General features: G+C 53.7%; 2 protein-coding genes across 7 annotated transcripts in view; one reads left to right on the forward strand and one right to left on the reverse strand.

Annotated features, from left to right (window-relative positions):
- Positions 1 to 17,011, reverse strand: part of GRINA (glutamate ionotropic receptor NMDA type subunit associated protein 1) — a 595,197-nt gene that overhangs the window by 263,069 nt on the left and 315,117 nt on the right. The window lies entirely within an intron of this gene.
- The window catches only part of LOC121928652 (microtubule-actin cross-linking factor 1, isoforms 1/2/3/5-like), a 57,714-nt gene that overhangs the window by 23,716 nt on the left and 16,987 nt on the right, over positions 1 to 17,011 (forward strand). For all 6 annotated transcript variants that reach the window (XM_042463658.1, XM_042463659.1, XM_042463661.1 and 3 more), the window contains 11 exons: positions 3,903 to 4,121; positions 4,210 to 4,413; positions 5,405 to 5,624; positions 5,785 to 6,014; positions 6,533 to 6,655; positions 6,977 to 7,078; positions 7,432 to 7,533; positions 8,078 to 8,233; positions 8,618 to 8,776; positions 8,877 to 9,074; positions 9,309 to 9,437. In XM_042463658.1, the coding sequence (XP_042319592.1) occupies positions 3,903 to 4,121; positions 4,210 to 4,413; positions 5,405 to 5,624; positions 5,785 to 6,014; positions 6,533 to 6,655; positions 6,977 to 7,078; positions 7,432 to 7,533; positions 8,078 to 8,233; positions 8,618 to 8,776; positions 8,877 to 9,074; positions 9,309 to 9,437 (1,842 nt within the window). The remainder of the gene's footprint in view (positions 1 to 3,902; positions 4,122 to 4,209; positions 4,414 to 5,404; positions 5,625 to 5,784; positions 6,015 to 6,532; positions 6,656 to 6,976; positions 7,079 to 7,431; positions 7,534 to 8,077; positions 8,234 to 8,617; positions 8,777 to 8,876; positions 9,075 to 9,308; positions 9,438 to 17,011) is intronic.

Below are 17,011 nucleotides of genomic sequence, written 5' to 3' on the forward strand. Positions count from 1 at the left end.
ACATTGCTTCTCTTAGTGAAGTTCATCTCCATGAGGAAGGCAGCCTTAAAGAACACTGTGCCAGCTACACACTCTACTGGTCTGGCAAACCCAAAACTGAAAAACATCTTTCAGGTGTAGGCTTCATGATCAAAAATTCCATCGCCTCCAAACTCGAAACCTTGCCAACAGGACACTCTGATCGCATTATCTCCTTACGCCTCCCACATGTTGTTCTCTTCAGTATATATGCCCCAACTATGCAAGCCGACCCTGCGGAGAAAGATAAATTCTACTCAGACCTACGCCACCTTAATCAAAAAGTCCCTGCAGAAGACAAAATCATTATCCTTGGTGACTTCAATGCCAGAGTAGGAAACAACTTCGAAGCCTGGAAAGGTGTTTTAGGCAAGCATGGTGTTGGAAACTGTAATGATAACGGACGCCTCCTGCTAGAGTTCTGTGCAGAACAGCAGCTGACTATTACAAACACCATCTTCCAGAAGAAAGACAGCCTGAAGACAACCTGGATGCACCCCAGATCCAAACACTGGCACCTCATTGACTACATCCTAGTGCGCCAGAGAAATATTTGCGATGTCCGTCATACCCGAGTGATGCCCAGTGCAGAATGTCAAACAGATCATCACCTCGTAAGATGTAAACTAAATCTTCATTTTAAGTTTAAACCTAAGAGGGGTGGCATCCTAAAGAGGAGACTCCAAGTCAACAATCTTCAACAAGCTGCCATGAGAGACAACTTCCAGGCAAACTTGCAAACAAAACTTGAAGACCATCCTGTCGACTCTTCTCCTACAGCGCTTTGGCAACTTATCAAAAACAGCATCCTGCAATCTGCGGAAGAATCCTTAGGATTCTCCCTCAAGAAAAACCAAGACTGGTTTGATGAAAGCAACCAAGAGATCCAGGAGCTGTTGGCGAAGAAGAGAACTGCTCACCAGGCACACCTCGCCCAGCCATCCTGCCATGACAGAAAAGCAGCCTTTCGCCTCGCATATAGTCAACTCCAGAACAAGTGGTGGATCAACTTAGCAGAAAAGACACAACACTGTGCAGATCTGGGTGATTCCAGAGAATTTTACGAAGCTCTCAAAGCAGTGTTTGGATCTACATATCAGGTCCAAAGCTCCCTATACAGTACAGATGGTCAAACACTAATCACAGATAAAGCTTCCTTTCTGAACCGATGGGCTGAACATTTCCAAAGCCTCTTTAGTGCCAACTGAGTAGTCCAAGATTCAGCTATTCAACATATGACACAACAACCGATGAAGAAGGAATTGGACATAGCTCCCACTTTGGAAGAGACCCTTAAAGCCATACAGCAGATGAAGAATGGCAAGGCAGCCGGGATTGATGGAATTCCACCTGAAGCTTGGAAACACGGAGGTCATGTACTCCATGCTAAACTCCACGAGCTCCTTGTGAGTTGCTGGGGAAAAGGCGAACTGCCATCAGATCTCCGAGACGCAGTCATCATCATCACCCTGTACAAGAAAAAAGGAGCAAAATCCAATTGCTCAAACGATCGAGGTATAACACTGCTCTCCATCGCTGGAAAAATCCTTGCAAGGATACTCCTAAACAGATTAGTTCCTGCCATTGCAGAAGAACTTCTGCCTGAAAGCCAGTGCGGCTTTAGAGCTAATAGGAGCACTACAGATATGGCATTTGCCCTTAGACAACTGCAAGAGAAATGTAGAGAGCAGAACAAAGGACTCTATGTAACATTTGTTGAACTCACTAAAGCCTTTGACACTGTGAGTAGAAAAGGACTGTGGCAGATCCTGGAACGACTAGGATGCTCCCTCAAAATGATTACCCTGTTACATGAAGGCCAGCAAGGTCAAGTCAGATACAGCAACGCTCTCTCGGAGCCCTTTCTAATAACTAATGGTGTGAAACAAGGTTGTGTTCTTGCTCCAACATTATTTACAATCTTCTTCAGCACGATGCTCCAAAGGGCTACGGAAGATCTCAAAGAAGAAGATGGCATTTACATACGCTACCATACTGATGGTAGCCTGTTTAACTTAAGCCGCCTGAGGGCCCGCACTAAGACTCTAAACTATCTAGTCCGTGAGCTGCTTTTTGCTGACGATGCTGCCCTCGTTGCCCAAACGGAAGCAGCTCTGCAGCGCCTCACATCTTGTTTTGCAACAGCTGCAGAGCTCTTTGGGCTGGAAGTCAGTCTGAAGAAAATGGAAGTTCTCTACCAGCCGGCACCACAGGAAGAAGACTACCATCCCCACATCACCGTAGGCACATCTGTGCTTAAGTCCGTCCAGCAGTTCACCTCGGGAAGAACACTACCATCCCCACATCACTGTAGGCACATCTGTGCTTAAGTCCGTCCAGCAGTTCACCTACCTGGGAAGCATCATCTCCTCAGATGCCAAGATTGATAAAGAGATCGATCACAGACTGGCAAAGGCATATAGTGCATTCGGAAGGCTTCACAAAAGAGTCTGGAGTAACAAACACTTGAGGCGAAGCACCCAAATCAGTGTGTATAGAGCCATTGTACTGTCTATTCTCCTTTACGGGTCTGAAACATGGGTCACTTATCACCAACACCTACGACTCCTTGAATGCTTTCATCAGCGCTGTTTACGCACAATTCTAAATACACACTGGACTGACTATGTGGCGAATGTTGCTGTCCTTGACCAAGCAGGGATCACTAGCATTAAGGCCATGCTATTGAGGACGCAGCTGCGCTGGGCAGGACACGTTTCTAGGATGGAGGACTATCGCCTCCCTAAAATAGTATTCTACAGTGAACTCGCCACGGGTCAAGAGCGTAAGAGGAGCACCCCAAAGAAGAGATACAAGGACTCCCTGGAACAACATCTCAGGCTTGGCCAAATTGATCACCAACAATGGTCCTCCCTGGCCTCGCATCGGGAGGCATGGAGACGCAATATCCACGATGCTGCAGCCTTTTTTGAAAGCTCATGGCGAAGGAGTATCGAAGAGAAACGACAACGCAGAAAGAACCGCAGCCTGGAAACATCACCCAAGGAGACTTTCTGCTGTGCTTTCTGCAACCGGACCTGTTTGTCCCGGATTGGCCTTTTTAGTCACCTACGCGCTTCTTGTACAAAGCGCGGGATCATGAGTCCTTCCTGAATCTTCGTTCGCGAAGCAAAGCCAGAGAGAGAGAATAACTGAGTGTGTTTGCCTAGTGAAGTGTGTTTTTAACCTTGCTTTTAAAATACCATGATGTTTGTGTTTGTATTTTTTGCTATTTGTTTCTATGCCAGTTTGCTAGCAGCCCATCCCTACCCACCAGGGCTACCCTTCTGCTTTGCTTGTGCTGCATCTTTCTCCAATGATGTGGTCAGCCAGAGCCACATCATATGCACCCCACACATGTGGGTCCCAACAGGCCAGGAAATAACACGCTCCAAAGAGAGGAGCGATTAAAGTTACATCCTTTCTCAGGGATGCTAGACTAGGCAAGGTGATAGTGTACTAAGGCTGCCCAATCTGGCCACTTTTGAGGGAAGGTGGAGAAGGCTAGTGTGTTTGGGTCCCTGTTGGGAATGGCAAAGAACCAGCCCTTTTCCTCCAGGAGCCACCTTTGCAGGAAAGAACAGCTAGCAGGGAGGTGGTTTCCCAGCAAAAAACTGGCATTGAGGCCAGATGTAGAACTGGACTGGGATCCCATGACTGCTGAACATCCTCCCCTGCCCCCTTCAAAGAGTCATCTAGGCTAAGCAGCCTTGCCAGAAAGGTAGCAAATGCCATACGCTAATTACTCCAAGGGTGAAGTGCTTGTGGGATGTGATCTTGAGATGGGCCCTCCCCAATGGATTTGATGGGAAAATAAGGGGTCAGAGATATGGGGACTCTCTGCAAAATGCTCCTTATCATTTTGTGCCCGGTTTGTCTTGCAGCATCTAGTTCAGCCTCTGCAGGAGCGCATGGAGCACCTCATGCGTCGGAACTCAGCTTGCACCGTGCCGCTGGAGCAGGCCCAGTTGCTGCTGGCCCAGTATGCAGAGGCCCATGAGGAGCTCTCCCTGTGGCTAGAGGAGATGCAGTGCATGGTGGAGCAGTTCTCCCCAGAGAGCCTCAGCTGTGAAGCTTTCAAGGAACAGCAGGAGGTGCTGCAGGTAAGCGGCTGGCAAGAAGGACTGTGCCCCAATGTGCCCCCGACATGCCCCATCTTTCATGTGCCCTTTCCACCTCTGTCTCCTGCAGGGTCTTCGGGAGGCCATTGCAGAGCACAAGCCCCTGATGGCAAAACTCCAGCGGGTCTCTGGGCAGCTAGCAATGCTCAACCCCCAGGAGGCAACCTCCTTCCTGCAGGGCTGGCAGGCAGCGGAAGACCAGTATGGCCGCATCCGGGAGCGTGTCCGGCAGGCTGCAGCGGTGCTGGAGGAGGCCATACCCCGATACAGCCAGGTCAGAGGAGGGCTGGCGCAGCTGGGGAGTCATTCCTTGGAGACGCTGGCTCCCCATCCAGGCTGCCCCGGCTGCCACACCAGCACAGAGAGCCCAGTCATGTGGCCATGGTGGTGGTGGTGGTAGGGTTTCAAGTCTGGCCAGAAGAACCTGTAACCTTCAGAAAGCCAGATTCTTAATGGCCTAAGTAGTCCACCAATATACTTAGAGGATTTTAAAAAAAATCCAGTCCAATAAATGCATAAATTAGATTTCTCATACGCAGTCTCTGCTTCTTTGCTCCAGCTATTAAGTGAGCAGGTGTGTACTTAAGAGACTGGGGTGCACATCTTGCCCCTCTTGTAGGGGCAGGAGGTAGAAAGACAGGCCATGGGTGCAGAAGTTGCCAGGTGAGTGATGCCAGGATCCTCTGGCCCATGGCAGAGACCTCAGAGGGTTAGACAGTCCAGGGCTGGATGACCCCAGACCCCAAGCTGGGCATTTTGGTAATGGGAAGGAGCGTTGGAGGTTTGTGGCTGACACTGGGGCACAGAAAAGAAGTGTTCAGTGGACCGTGAGGACTAGCAAGCTCCTTGCTACTCCCATTTAAGAAGCATTCTATTTCCTTTCTCCCAAGGAGCTCAAGTCAGTGTCCTTGGCTCTCTTCTGTCCCCCACTTCACCCTAACTGCATCCCTGTGAGGTAGATCAGGCAAATAGGAAGTGTTGGCTCAAAGTCCCCCAGTGAATCTTAGGGCGCTGTGGGGACTGGAACTCCAACCTCCAGATTCTGAGCACAACATTCAGTGACCATGACACCTCTGCCTTCCTGAGCCCCAATGGGGTCATTTGGGGTCCTTGCATCCAGTGCTGGGAGCAGCCTCTCCCTCAACACTGTGCATACACGCATGGACGCATGCACGCAGATGGACACACACCAGCCCCAGCCATGGTGGGGCTGCCAGCTTGGGCTGCCAGTCCTTCCCTTTCAACTGCATTCCTTTTTCCTGCAGCTGTCTGAGCGGATGGCGCTGATGGTGGAGTGCTTGGAGAGGCTACGGGGTCGCATGCAGCCCCAACCTGCTGTGAGAGGAGACACGGCCTGGCTCCGGGAGCAGCTCCGGGAGAACGGCCTCCAGCTGGCGGAACTGGAGAAGCTGGGAGTGGCGCTGGAGACCCTGCGTGGCCAAGGGGCTGAGCTACTGGCCACCATGCAGACAAGTGCAAATGAAGGTACGCACCACAACACCAGTCCAGAGTCTAGAGCCCAGCTGTCCCCCAACTCAACTCAGGGTTCCCCTTTCTGGAGCAGAAGGGGCTGGAGGGTGAGCGGTTCTTGTCTGGCGCAGCGCACAGACCACCTCTCCTTCCCCCTTTCCTCTCCTGGGGACAGAGATCCGGGGCCACGTGGAGCAGCTGCTGAGCCAGTGGCAGGAGATGTGGGCCCAGGGAGAGGAACGGGAGCACTGGCTCCGGGACCTCCTGGCGCTGGCGGACCGGTTCTGGCACGGCCTCGCGGATCTTGCTGTCACCCTCAGCGACACCCAGCAGGCGGTGCTGGAGGAGCATGAGGAGGCCGTCTACGACCCAGTGGCTGTCCAGGCCAGGCTCGAGACCATGCAGGTACTGGGGCAGGTCCCAGGAGGTAAGGGGGTGGGCAACCTTAGGTGGAAACAGCTGTCATGGTGATTCACTGAGAAATCTGGGGGAAAGCCCGGCTACTGGATCAGAGCAGTCACACCGCAGGGCAAGGATTCCCCTGCCCAGAGGCCTCCTGCCCTGATGCTTCCTGTGGTGACCAGCAGCCCTAGATGGATTTGCCTTCCACACATTGCGCTGATTATCACTAAAGTGGCTCCAAATGGTGGCCCTTGCTATTACACTGATGGTGGCTGTGGATTTCCTTCCTTCCTTCCTTCCTTTGCTCTGTCCTCAGTCTCATGTTCCCCAGAGACTTCTCTCCTTGCCCTCTTGGCCCATTAATCTTCCTCTGCCATGCCCTCCCCAGTGCACCCATGGGCCACCTTCATGCATTTGGCTGGTGGCCACTCAGGCGCTGAGCCTCTGTGTGTGCCACATCCCTATTGGGGTCCCTGTTTCCCATGGGGCAACTGTAGCCACCATTCTGCCCTCCCTCCCAGGTCCTGCGTGAGGAGATTGACGCTGTGCAGAGTGAACTTGACTCCTTAGGCTCTCTAGGTGTAGAACTGATGGCGTCATGTGGAGACTTAGAGAAGCCGGATGTCACCAAGAGCCTGGATGATGTGAGTCAGGCAGGAAGGGAGCCCCAGGGGGACAGTGGTGGGGTGTGGGCAGAAGCAACCAGGGAGTCCTTTGGGGGTTGCAGGAAACTCCATGGCCTTTCCCTTCCTGGCCTTTCAAGGACAGGATGAGTATTCAAGGGAAGGAGGTGGGTAGGGGTGGACTAGCCTCTGAGCCCCAAAGGCAGGCCTGGCAAAGAGGTATCCCATTACCTTGGACGTCCTTTCTGTGTCCCATGACCCCCTCTTGGGGGGAGGTTAAGGGCCTTTCTGGCACTTCCCTCCCCCCATAATGTCTTTTCCCTTCCCTGCTCATGTTGGCAGCTCTACTTGTGTTGGCACAGCGTGAGCAAGGTATGGACGGAGCGGCAGACATGGCTGGAGGAGCAGCTGAAGGCCTCCCTGGTGTACCAGGAGGCCCTGGAGGTGAGGTGCTCCCTGACCCAGACTGACTGAACGGTGGCTGGCAGGTCAGCCCAGCAGGGGCATCACCATCCCAGGACTGATCAGGCAAAGGCTTCTGGGCCAGTGAGGTGGGCTTGGATTGGGCAACAAGGTTGAGCAGTAGTAAGATCCCTTTTCCTTTGGCTCCCGCTGGTGATTATGCTGTTGCCGTGAGGCTCAGCTGGGCATGGCTATTGCCCAGAGCTCTTTGACCCCCTGCCAGGCCCTGTTCCTGCTTGCCAGACAGACACACGCACTCACACTTGGGTCCCACTCACTTGGATCCCGTCCCACCCAGCTGACCCCCTCCTTCATTGCCTCTCTGTCCTCTCTAGAGGCACTTGGGCTGGTTGGAGAAAGCAGAGCTGCAGATGGCAGAGGAGTTCCTAGTTGCAGGGGAGCCGGAGCTGGTGAAGCAGCAGCTTGTGGAGCTGAAAGTAAGTGCAAAACACGTGTATGTGTGTGTGGGGGGGGGGGGTGAAGTCATCCTGGAGGGCTTCCTGCAGGCATGCCAACAAGGACCTTCTGGGGAGGGGTCTGCTGGACGGCAACCTGCTCTGTATGTGTGGTAGTAAGGGAGGGGGACACAGGCTGAGCATCCCTATGGTCCCCAAGTGATACAGGCCCAAAGGTTCTGCCCATCACTGGCAGTCTTCTGACAAACAGATGCAGCAGGTGGGGGCAAGGTGCACATGGGTGCATATTTCTCCCTTCGTGCCACATGGCCACCAGAAACTTGGCATAAGCTTCACCAGGTGAGCTACTGCTCTTCAGTGACCCTGAAAATACCCTTACTTAGTACCCAGGAAGTCCTCGGCACCGGGGCACCTCTCCTGGATGGGGCCTGCCCACAGCTTGCTAGAGCCATGGGGCTTCCAGTTTGCAACATCGAGGGGTTGGAGCTAGGAAGGTCGATGCTGTAAATGGAAGCCCCAGTGGGTACTTCCCCCATCCCTCCCCTCACCCATCCAATCCTGACAGGACTTCAAGAGGGAGCTGTACCAGCGCAAGGTGGAGGTGGAGAGCCTACGGCAGCAGGGAAGCCCCCGGGGGGCTGACCAGAAGGAATCCCCCAAAGCTCTCTGCAGCTTCCGCGACCGCTGGATCCGGCTGGAGGAAGAGACTGTGGGACGGCAGGTGAGGCCTCACTTCCAGGGTGGGGAGGCTTTGGGTATGGTGCCCAGCAGAGGGCCAGGGGCAGGTGAGTGGGAAAGCCTTTAGGTACCCCAGGGAAGCGGCAAGGAGGGCTCTGCCTCTGGGTTTGGCTGAATGCCATGCAGGGTCAAGTGGGGGGTTCCTTCCAGGGCAAAGTGGAGGGCAGCAGCAGAGGCAGGGGAAGGAGGAAGCAGAGGCCACCCATCTGCCTGCATGCATGCTTACCTGCCTGCCTGGGTATGTGCTGCTTGGCTGGCTGGCTGGCTGGCTGGCTTGCTAGAGTCAGCTGTACCTCTGGCATCATTCAGCCAGGCCAAGATGGTCAAGCTCTGGCCCTCCATGGGGAGGGGCTCTTTTCTTTTGCAGCATCAGCTGGAAGCTGCCCTCCTGGGTCTGGGTCAGTTTCAGAACCAGCTGGAGGAGCTGCTGCAGTGGCTTCTGCACACTATGGAGCAGCTGGCAGCAGGGCCCACCATCCTCTCTTTGGACCTGCAGAGCTGTGAGATTGAGCTGGCAAAGCACAAGGTGAGGAGGGGGGGACAGCTAGCAGGCCAGAGGTCAAGGTGTGGGGAATACCTGGTTCCCCCTCGGGCCAGGCCTCGCTGAGCATCCCTTGCCTCGACAGGTGCTCCGGAACGACGTCTTGTCCCACGCCCGCACGGTTCAGTCTGTCCAGGAGGCCGGCCAGAGCCTGCTGCTCTCCAGTAGGGCAGAGGCAGAGGGGGGGCTCCAGAGCCGGCTCCAGCAGCTGAGCCAACGCTGGGACCTGGTGCTGCATGAGATTGAGAGCCACCAGCAGCAGCTGGAGAGCAACCTCAGCCAGGTGAGTTGGGGCCTGGCTAATGGTGATCTGCCCCTTTTTGCCCCAGGAGCAAGTAGCCAACTGGGGCTCTCCTCAACCCTACAGGTGCCCCACTTGGTTCAGCCCCCTATCTCTGGGGTAGGACCGGGGGGGGGGAATGGGCTCTTTCAAGGGTCTCTCTGCATGGAGTGGGGGGCTGATGTGCCCTTTCTCCCTGCTTTGTTCACGGGCTGTTCTCTCTTTTGCCCCTTGCAGGTACAGGAAATTACCTTGGAAGTCACAGAGCTGCTTCAGTGGCTGGAGCATGTGGAACTGCAGCTCTTCTTCTCCAAGCCCACCTGGGACCAGCCAGAAGCCACCAAGGACAAGCTGGCTGCCCACTTGGTGAGCCCCTCCGTGGCTGTCTCACACCTCCTACGGCCACTGGCTCCTTCTGATGCGGCTGTTTCTAGGAGGGACCTGGGGGGAAACTCACTGCCCTCTGCCATGCACTTGAAGGAGAGCACTGGCATGTCCCTGGTCCAGGAATCTGGCCATTGCCCCATCCCTCTCACCTGTCCTAGCCCTCGCCCCCATCCTGCCAACCTCCCTTTCCTCTTGCTTGTGTCATTATATCCCTTCCTCTTTAGCTCTCTAGCCACTTCTTTCTGCTTTCTTCTTGGAGCCGAGACCCCACCGACCCACCTCACTGAGCCCTGAAATCCATTACATTGCCCACCTGTGCCCTGATGCTCACTTACTGTAGGCCCTTCGTGTCATGTGTGATCACAGCAGGCCTTTTTCCCACTAAAAAAGCATTGTGTCTGAAAATGTTACACAAACAGGGTTCCTCTCTTTGCTTTCACACCTTGGGAACCTTTCCAGAATCGAAATCTTCATTTATAGAATCATAGAATCATACAGTTGGAAGAGACTGTCCTCTGTTAGCATTTTGTATATATCCGTAGCAAAAGTAAGGAGGAGGAAAGGGTAGGTTCACTGCGTGGAGAAGATGGCAAAATGCTAAGAGAAGACAGAGAAAAGGCAGAATTACTCAAGACCTTCTTTGCCTCCGTCTTCTTAGAAAAGGCAAAGGCTGCTCAACCTGAGGATAATGGAGCAGAGGACAGAATAGGGGCATTTCAGTACAGAATAAGTAAAGAGATAGTAGAGGAATACCTTGTTAATCTAAATGAATTTAAGTCTCTGGGACCAGATGAACTACATCCAAAGGTATTAAAAGAACTGGCAAATGTCATATCAGAGCCATTGGCAATCATAGTCTTTGAGGACCTTTGGAGAACAGGAGAAATCCCAGCCGACTGGAGGAGGGCAAACGTTGTCCCCATCTTCAGAAGGGGGGAAAAGGGGATCCCAACAATGATCCTCCAGTTAGTCTGACATCAATCCCAGGAAAGATTCTGGAGCAGATCATTAAACAGTCTGTGAACATCTAGAAGGCAATGCCATCATCACAAAACATCAATCCCCGGTTTCAGAGAAAGAAGTCATGCCAGACAAATCTTATCTCGTTCTTTGATAAAATGACCATCTTGGTAGATGAAGGGAATGCTGTGGATGTAGTAGATCTTGATTTCAGTAAGGCCTTTGACAAAGTTCCCCATGATATTCTTGCAAACAAGCTTGTAAAAGGTGGGCTAGACAAGGCAACTGTTAGATGGATTTGTCATTGGTTGACCGGCCGAACCCAAAGGATGGTCAGCCATGGCTCCTTTTCATCCTTGAGAGAAGTGACCAGTGGGATGTCCAGTTGGGCTCTGTCCTGGGCCCAGGGCTATTCAACATCTTTATCAATGACCTGGATGACAGAATTGGGAACATACTTATCAAAGTTGCAGATGACACCAAATTAGGAGGAATAGCTAATACTCCAGAGGAAGATTCAAATGATCTGAGAGACCTGGAAAGCTGGGCCAAAGCAACAAAGAAATTCAGACGGAGAAGAGTAGTATGCACTTAGGGCGGAAAAATGTAAAGAAAGGGATTGGGGGACAAATGGTGAATGACACTACGGGGAAAGGGATCAGTCCCAGTAGACCACAAGTTGAACATGAGTCCAACGGTGCGATGCGGCAGCTAAAAGGCCAAGGCAATTTTAGGCTCTTAAAATAGAGTTATAGTGTCTAGATCAAGAGAAAGTCAGAGTGCCACTCTATTCTGCTTTGGTCAGGCCCCACCTGGAATATTGTGTCCAGTTTCTGGGCAACCACAATTCAAAAAGGACATTGAGAAACTGGAGCCATGTGTCCAAGGAGGGCGACTAAAATGGTGAAAGGTCGGAACCATGAAGCCCTATAGAAAGAAGACTAGCAGCTGGGGGTTTTAGCCTGGGAAGAGAGGCTTAAGGGGTGATATGATAGCCTGTTTAATGCTTGAAGGAGGTCTATTGAGGAGGGAGAACAACTTGTTTCTCTGCTCTCAGAGAATAGGACCCAATGGAGCAATGGTGCAAGCTTTCAGCTCCAGGCGGTCCGTGGATATGAAACCGATTTATCTTGACCCCTTTCAAACTGGTTTCAGTGTGGGCACAGAGTTGAGACTGCCATGGTCGCCTTACTCGTGACCTCCTCTGGCCACCGACAGAGGAGATATAACTCTGTTGGGTGCTCTTGGACATCCAGCGGCCTTCAATACCACGACCAGGTATCCTTCTAAACGCCTGGGAATTAGGGCATCGGGGGCACTGCGCTCCATGGTTCCGGTCCATCGCTGGGAAGGTTCCGATGGTGAGGCTGGGGGACAGCTCTCTCGGAAAAGAGAGCTTACAAGCGGCGTCCCGCAAGGCGCCCTCCAGTCCCCCCGAGGCCATGGGCCGTTATTGTGTCTGCTCTCTTCCGGCCCAGTCCCGTCGGCTTCTCGTCTTGGCTTTTTTTCGTCTACTCTCTTCCAGTCCGCACTCTCTGCGTCCTCTCTCGGCTTGGCCTTATTCGTCTCGTCTCTTCCGTCCGCAGGGCGTCTGCCTTCTCTCTTGGTGGCCTTTATTCTCACTCTCCGTCCCGCCCGTCGCGCCCGCGGCTATCGCTTGCTCCCGTCCCCCCCCCCTCCGCGGCCTTTATTCGTCTACTTCTCTGCAGTCCGCATCCGTCTGCTTCTCGGTCTGGGGCCTTTATTCCGTCGACTTCTCTCCAGTCCGCATCTCCCTGCTCGCGTCGGGGGCCTTTTGTCGTCCGCGCTTCTCTTCCGTCCGCAGTCGTCTGCTTCTCATCCTGCCTTTATTCGTCTGGCTTCTCTTCCGTCCTCCTCATCTGCTTCTTTTTTTCCGTCCGAGCCTGATCTCTGCTTGCTCTCCGGCCCTCGCGTGCTTTCGTCCTTGCCTTCGGGGCCTACTTCCCAGTCCCCGCTCCTGCTTCTCGGTCTGGCCCTTGATTGCGGCTGCTTCCTTCCAGGTCCGCGTCGTCGCGCTTCTTCCCCGTCCTGGGCCTTTAGTCGTCGCCTTCTCGCCAGGTCCGCAGTCGCGTGCTTCGCGTCGGGCCTTTATCGTCTCTTCTCTTCCGCCGCAGTCGTCTGCTTCTCTCCGCGTGGGCCTTTATTCGTTTGCTGTCCTTCCAGGTCCGCCTCGTCCGGTCTCTCTGTGGTCTTAATTCGTCTACTGTCGCTCCGGCCACGTCGTCCGCTTCTCATCTCCCTTATCGGCTGTTCCGTCCAGCTAACCGTCGTCTGCTGCCGCTCCTGGCCTATTTGTCTACTCTTTCCCACTCCGGCAGTCTTCTGCTTCTCGCCTGGCTTTATTCGTCTGCTTCTCGTCCAGTCCTCACTCTGCTTCTCGTCCGCCTAGTCTCTCTCTCCAGTCGCGTCTTCGGCTCTCGCCGGCCTTTTTTCGTGCTTCTCTTCAGTCCCGCAGTCTCTGCTTCTCGCCTGGCCAGCGTCCTCGCCACCCCTTGCTGCCCTCTCGTCCTGCCTTTTTCGTGCTCTCTTCCAGCCGTAGTCTTCTGCTTCTCAGCTGCCCTTTATTCGCGGCTGTCTCTTCCATTTAGCAGTCAATCTGCTCGCCGCTGGCCTTTATTCTTTGCTTCCCCGGTCCACAGTCGTCTGCTGTCTCAAATGCCCTTTATTCGCTGCTTCTCTTCCAGTCCACGGTCATCTGCTTCTCGGCCTGCTTTATCATCGGCTTCTTGCCAGTCGCAGGCGTCTGCTTCCCGTCCCCCGCGTCTCTCCGTCCTGGCCTTTATTCGTCGGGCTTCCTTCCAGTACGCGTCGTCTGCTTCTCGGCCTGGACCTTTATTCGGCCGCTTGCTTCGCAGGTCCGCCTTCTCTCCGGTGCCTCGGGTCGATGTCGGCTACGAAATTTCCGGGTCGAAAAAGGTTGGATGGAAAAACGTTGGACGAAAGATGTTTTCGGGTTAAGACTGCATTCGCGCGAATTCAAATGCTATAGGCTTTCCATGCTACGGAAAGCCCCTGTCGGGTTACAAATTTTCGGTTACGAAGATGGGCGAACGAGTAGCAGTGTCCCTTCTGCCTGGCTTTATTGTCTGCGTCTCTCCAGTCCGCAGTCCGTCTGCTCTCACTGGGCGTATTCCGTCTGCGTCCTCCGATACGCAGTCATCTACTTGCTGTCCCTGACCGGTAGTTCGCCGCTTCTCTTCCAGGGCCGACTTGTCGGCTTCTCGTCCTGCCTTATTCGTCTGGCTTCCTTCCAGAGACGCAGTCATCTACGTCTCTTGTCCTGGCCTTTTTCGTTCCTGCTGCTCTTCCCAGTCGCAGTCCGTCTGCTCTCATCCTGGTCGAGTTATCGTCTGCTGCTCTTCCAGACTCAGTCATCTACTCTTGTCCTGGCCCTTTTTCGTCGCTCTCTGTCTCTTTCCGTCGGCGGTCGTCGGCTCTCCACGGCTTTTATTCGTCTGGCGTCCTCTTCCAGATGCAGTCATCTACTCTTGTCTGCCGTTATTCGGCTGCTTCTCTTCCAGGCCCAGTTGGCCCTGCTTCTTCGTCCGGGCCTTTATTCTCTGCTCACTCTCCGATCGCAGCCCCCGTCCCTGCCTTCGCGCTTCCCGCCGCGCCTTCTGCGTCCATCCTGGCTGTGTCGTCTGCCATCCGAATGCGCGTCTGCTTCTCGCCGGCCTTATGCACGCTCCCCGTCCCGTGCGGCTTCTCGTCCTGGCCACGTCGCTTCGTCTCGCCGCGTCCCTGACCTTTATTTCGCTGCTTCTCTTCCCATCATCCGCCGTCGTCTGCTTCTTCTCGTCCTGAAGCTTTATGTCGTATCGCTTCTCTTTCCATCCGCAGTCTCTGCTTCTCGTCCTGGCCTTTATGTCTGCTTCTCTCCAGTCCGCAGTCCTCTGCTCTCGTCGCTGCCTTATTCGTCTGCTTCTCTTCCGTACGCAGTCGTCTGCTTCTCGTCCGGTCCTTATTCGTCTGCTTCTCTTCCAGATACGCATCGTCTGCTTCTCGTCCTGACTTAGTCGTCTGCTTCTCTTCCAGATACGCAGTCGTCTGCTTCTCGTCCTACCTTTATTCGTCTGCTCTCTCCGACACGGTCGTCCTGCTTCTCGTCCGGCCTTTATTTCTGTTTCGTCTGCTTCTCTCTCCTTCTCCAGTCCAGTCGTCTGCCCTCTCCCCTTATAGTCGCTTCCGTCCGCATCGCTGCTTCTCCCGACCTTTATTCGTTGCTTCTCTTCCAGTCCGCAGTCGTCTGCTGCTCGTCCTGGCCTTTATCGTCGGCTTCTTCTCTTCCCAGTCCGCAGTCTTGCTTCTCGTCCTGACCTTTATTCGTTGCTCTCTTCCATACGCAGTCGTCTGCTTCCGTCTGGCCTTATTCGTCGGCTTCTCTTCCAGTCCGCAGTCGTCTGTTCTCGCTGGCTTTATTCGTCTGCTTCTCTGCCTTACGCATTCGTCTGCTTCTCGTCCTGCTTTATCTCTTTCTTTTTTTCCAATACGCAGTCGTGCTGCGTCTCGTCCTGCCTTATTGTCTGCTTCTCTTCCAGTACGCAGTCGTCTGCTTCCGTCCTGGCCTTTATTCGTCGGCTTCTCTTCAGATACGCATCGTCTGCTCTCGTCCTGCCTTTATTCGTCTGCTTCTCCTTCCGTCCAGTCGTCTGCTTCCTCCTGCTTTTTCGCTTCTTCTTCCAGTCCAGTCTCGCTTCTCTCCTGGACCTTTATTTCTCCTCTCTCTTCCATAGCGCCAGTCGTCTCTTCTCGTCCCTGCCTTTATTATTGCGTCTGCTTCTGCTTCCAGTCGCCATGTCGCTGCTTCTCGTCTGGCCTTTATTCGTGGCTTCTCTTCCAGTCGCAGTCGTCTGCCTTCTGGCCTTATCGTCTGGCCTTTCATTCGGCTCGGCTGCTTCTCTTCCAGTCGCCAGTCGTCGCTCTCGTCCTGCCATATTCGTCTGCTCTCTTCCAGCTACGTCGTCGCTTCTGTCCTGCCTTTAGTCGTCTGCTGCTCTTCCAGATTACTGCAGTCGTCTGCTTCTCGTCCTGCTGTTATTGTCGGCTGCTTCTCTTTCCAGTAAGGTCATCGTTGCTTTCTCATCCGTGCCTTTATGTCTGCTTCTCTTCCAGGTCCGTCCCAGTCATCTGCTCTCGTCCTGGCTTTTCGTCGTTTCTCTGCCGTCCCAGTCCGTCGCTTCTCATCCTGGCACCTTTAGTCAGCGTCGCTTCTCTTCCTGGCCCTTCGTCTGCCGTGTCTGCTTCAGCCTGGCCTGCTTAGTCGCTGTCTGCCTGCTTCTCTTCCAGGTCCGGAGTCGCTGCTTCTCATCCCCTGGCCTTTTAGTCGTTCCTTCCAGGTCACAGTGCTGCTTCTATCCTGGCTTTTCGTCTGCTTCTTCTTCCAGGTCCGCACCGCTCGCTTCTTCTCCCTGGCCTTTATTCCTGCTTCTCTTCCAGGCCTACAGTCGTCTGCTTCTCGTCATGGCCTTTATTTGTCTGCTTCTCTTCAGGTCTTTCGCACTCGTCTGCTTCTCTGCTTCCTTCCTAGTTATTATCTGCTTCTCTTCCGGTCCCGATTCGTCTAGCTCTCCGTGCCTCTTTTATTTGTCTGCTTCTCCTTCCGCAGTCTTCTTGCCTCTCATCATGCCCTTTTTGTCGTCTCTTCACCTCCTGTCCGCAGTCTCTGCTTCTCGTCCTGGCGCTTACTCGTCCTGCTCTCTTCCAGGTCCGCATTTGTCTGCTTTCTATGGCCTGTTTTATTCGTCTGCTTCACTTCCGTCGCGCTCGTCTGTTCCATCCTGGCCTTTATCCTGCTCTCTTCCATCCACGTTCTGCTTCTCGTCCTGGCTTTATTCGTCTGCTTCTTTCAGGTCCGCAGTTCTGCGTCTCGTCCTATTTGTCCTTTCTTCCAGATCTGCTTCTGCTTCTCTCCTGCCTTTACTGTCCTGCCTTCTTCGTCAGGTCGTAGTTTCCATCTGCTTCTCATCCTTGGCTTATTCGTCTGTTCTCTCCTTCCAGTCGTCCACAGCTCGTTGCTTCTCATCCTGCTTATCGTCTGCTTCTCTTCAGGTCGCCTCGTCTTCTCGTCCTGGCCTTTATTCGTCTGCTTCTCTTCCGGTCCGCAGTCGTCTGCTTCTCACTCCTGCCTTTATTCTCTGCTTCTCTTCCGTCCTTGTCTGCTCACTCTGCGCCCTGGCCTTATTTTCTGCTTCTCTTCCGGTCCGTAGTCATATCTGCTTCTCGTCCTGGCCTTATTCAGTCTGCTTCTCTTCCAGGCCCGTGTCTGCTCTTTCTCCCTGCTTATTTTCTGCTTCTCTTCCCTTGGGTCCCAGTCTCTGCTTCACGTCCTTTTATTCGGCTGCTTCTCTTCCATCCAGTCGCTGCTTCTCTCGGCCTTTTAGTCTGTTCTCTTCAGTCCGCACTCTGCTTCTCTCTGCCTTTATGTCTGCTGGCTCTCTTCCAGGTCCGAGTTTCTGCTTCTCATCCGGCCTTATAGTCTGCTTCTCTTCCAGTCGGCAGTCTCTGCTTCTCGTCCGCCTTTATTCGCTGCTCTCTTCCATCTCCGTCCTCTGCTTCATCCTGGCCTTTATTCG

Source organism: Sceloporus undulatus, chromosome 4 (assembly GCF_019175285.1).
Source record: "Sceloporus undulatus isolate JIND9_A2432 ecotype Alabama chromosome 4, SceUnd_v1.1, whole genome shotgun sequence".
NCBI classification, from domain to species: Eukaryota; Metazoa; Chordata; class Lepidosauria; order Squamata; family Phrynosomatidae; genus Sceloporus; species Sceloporus undulatus.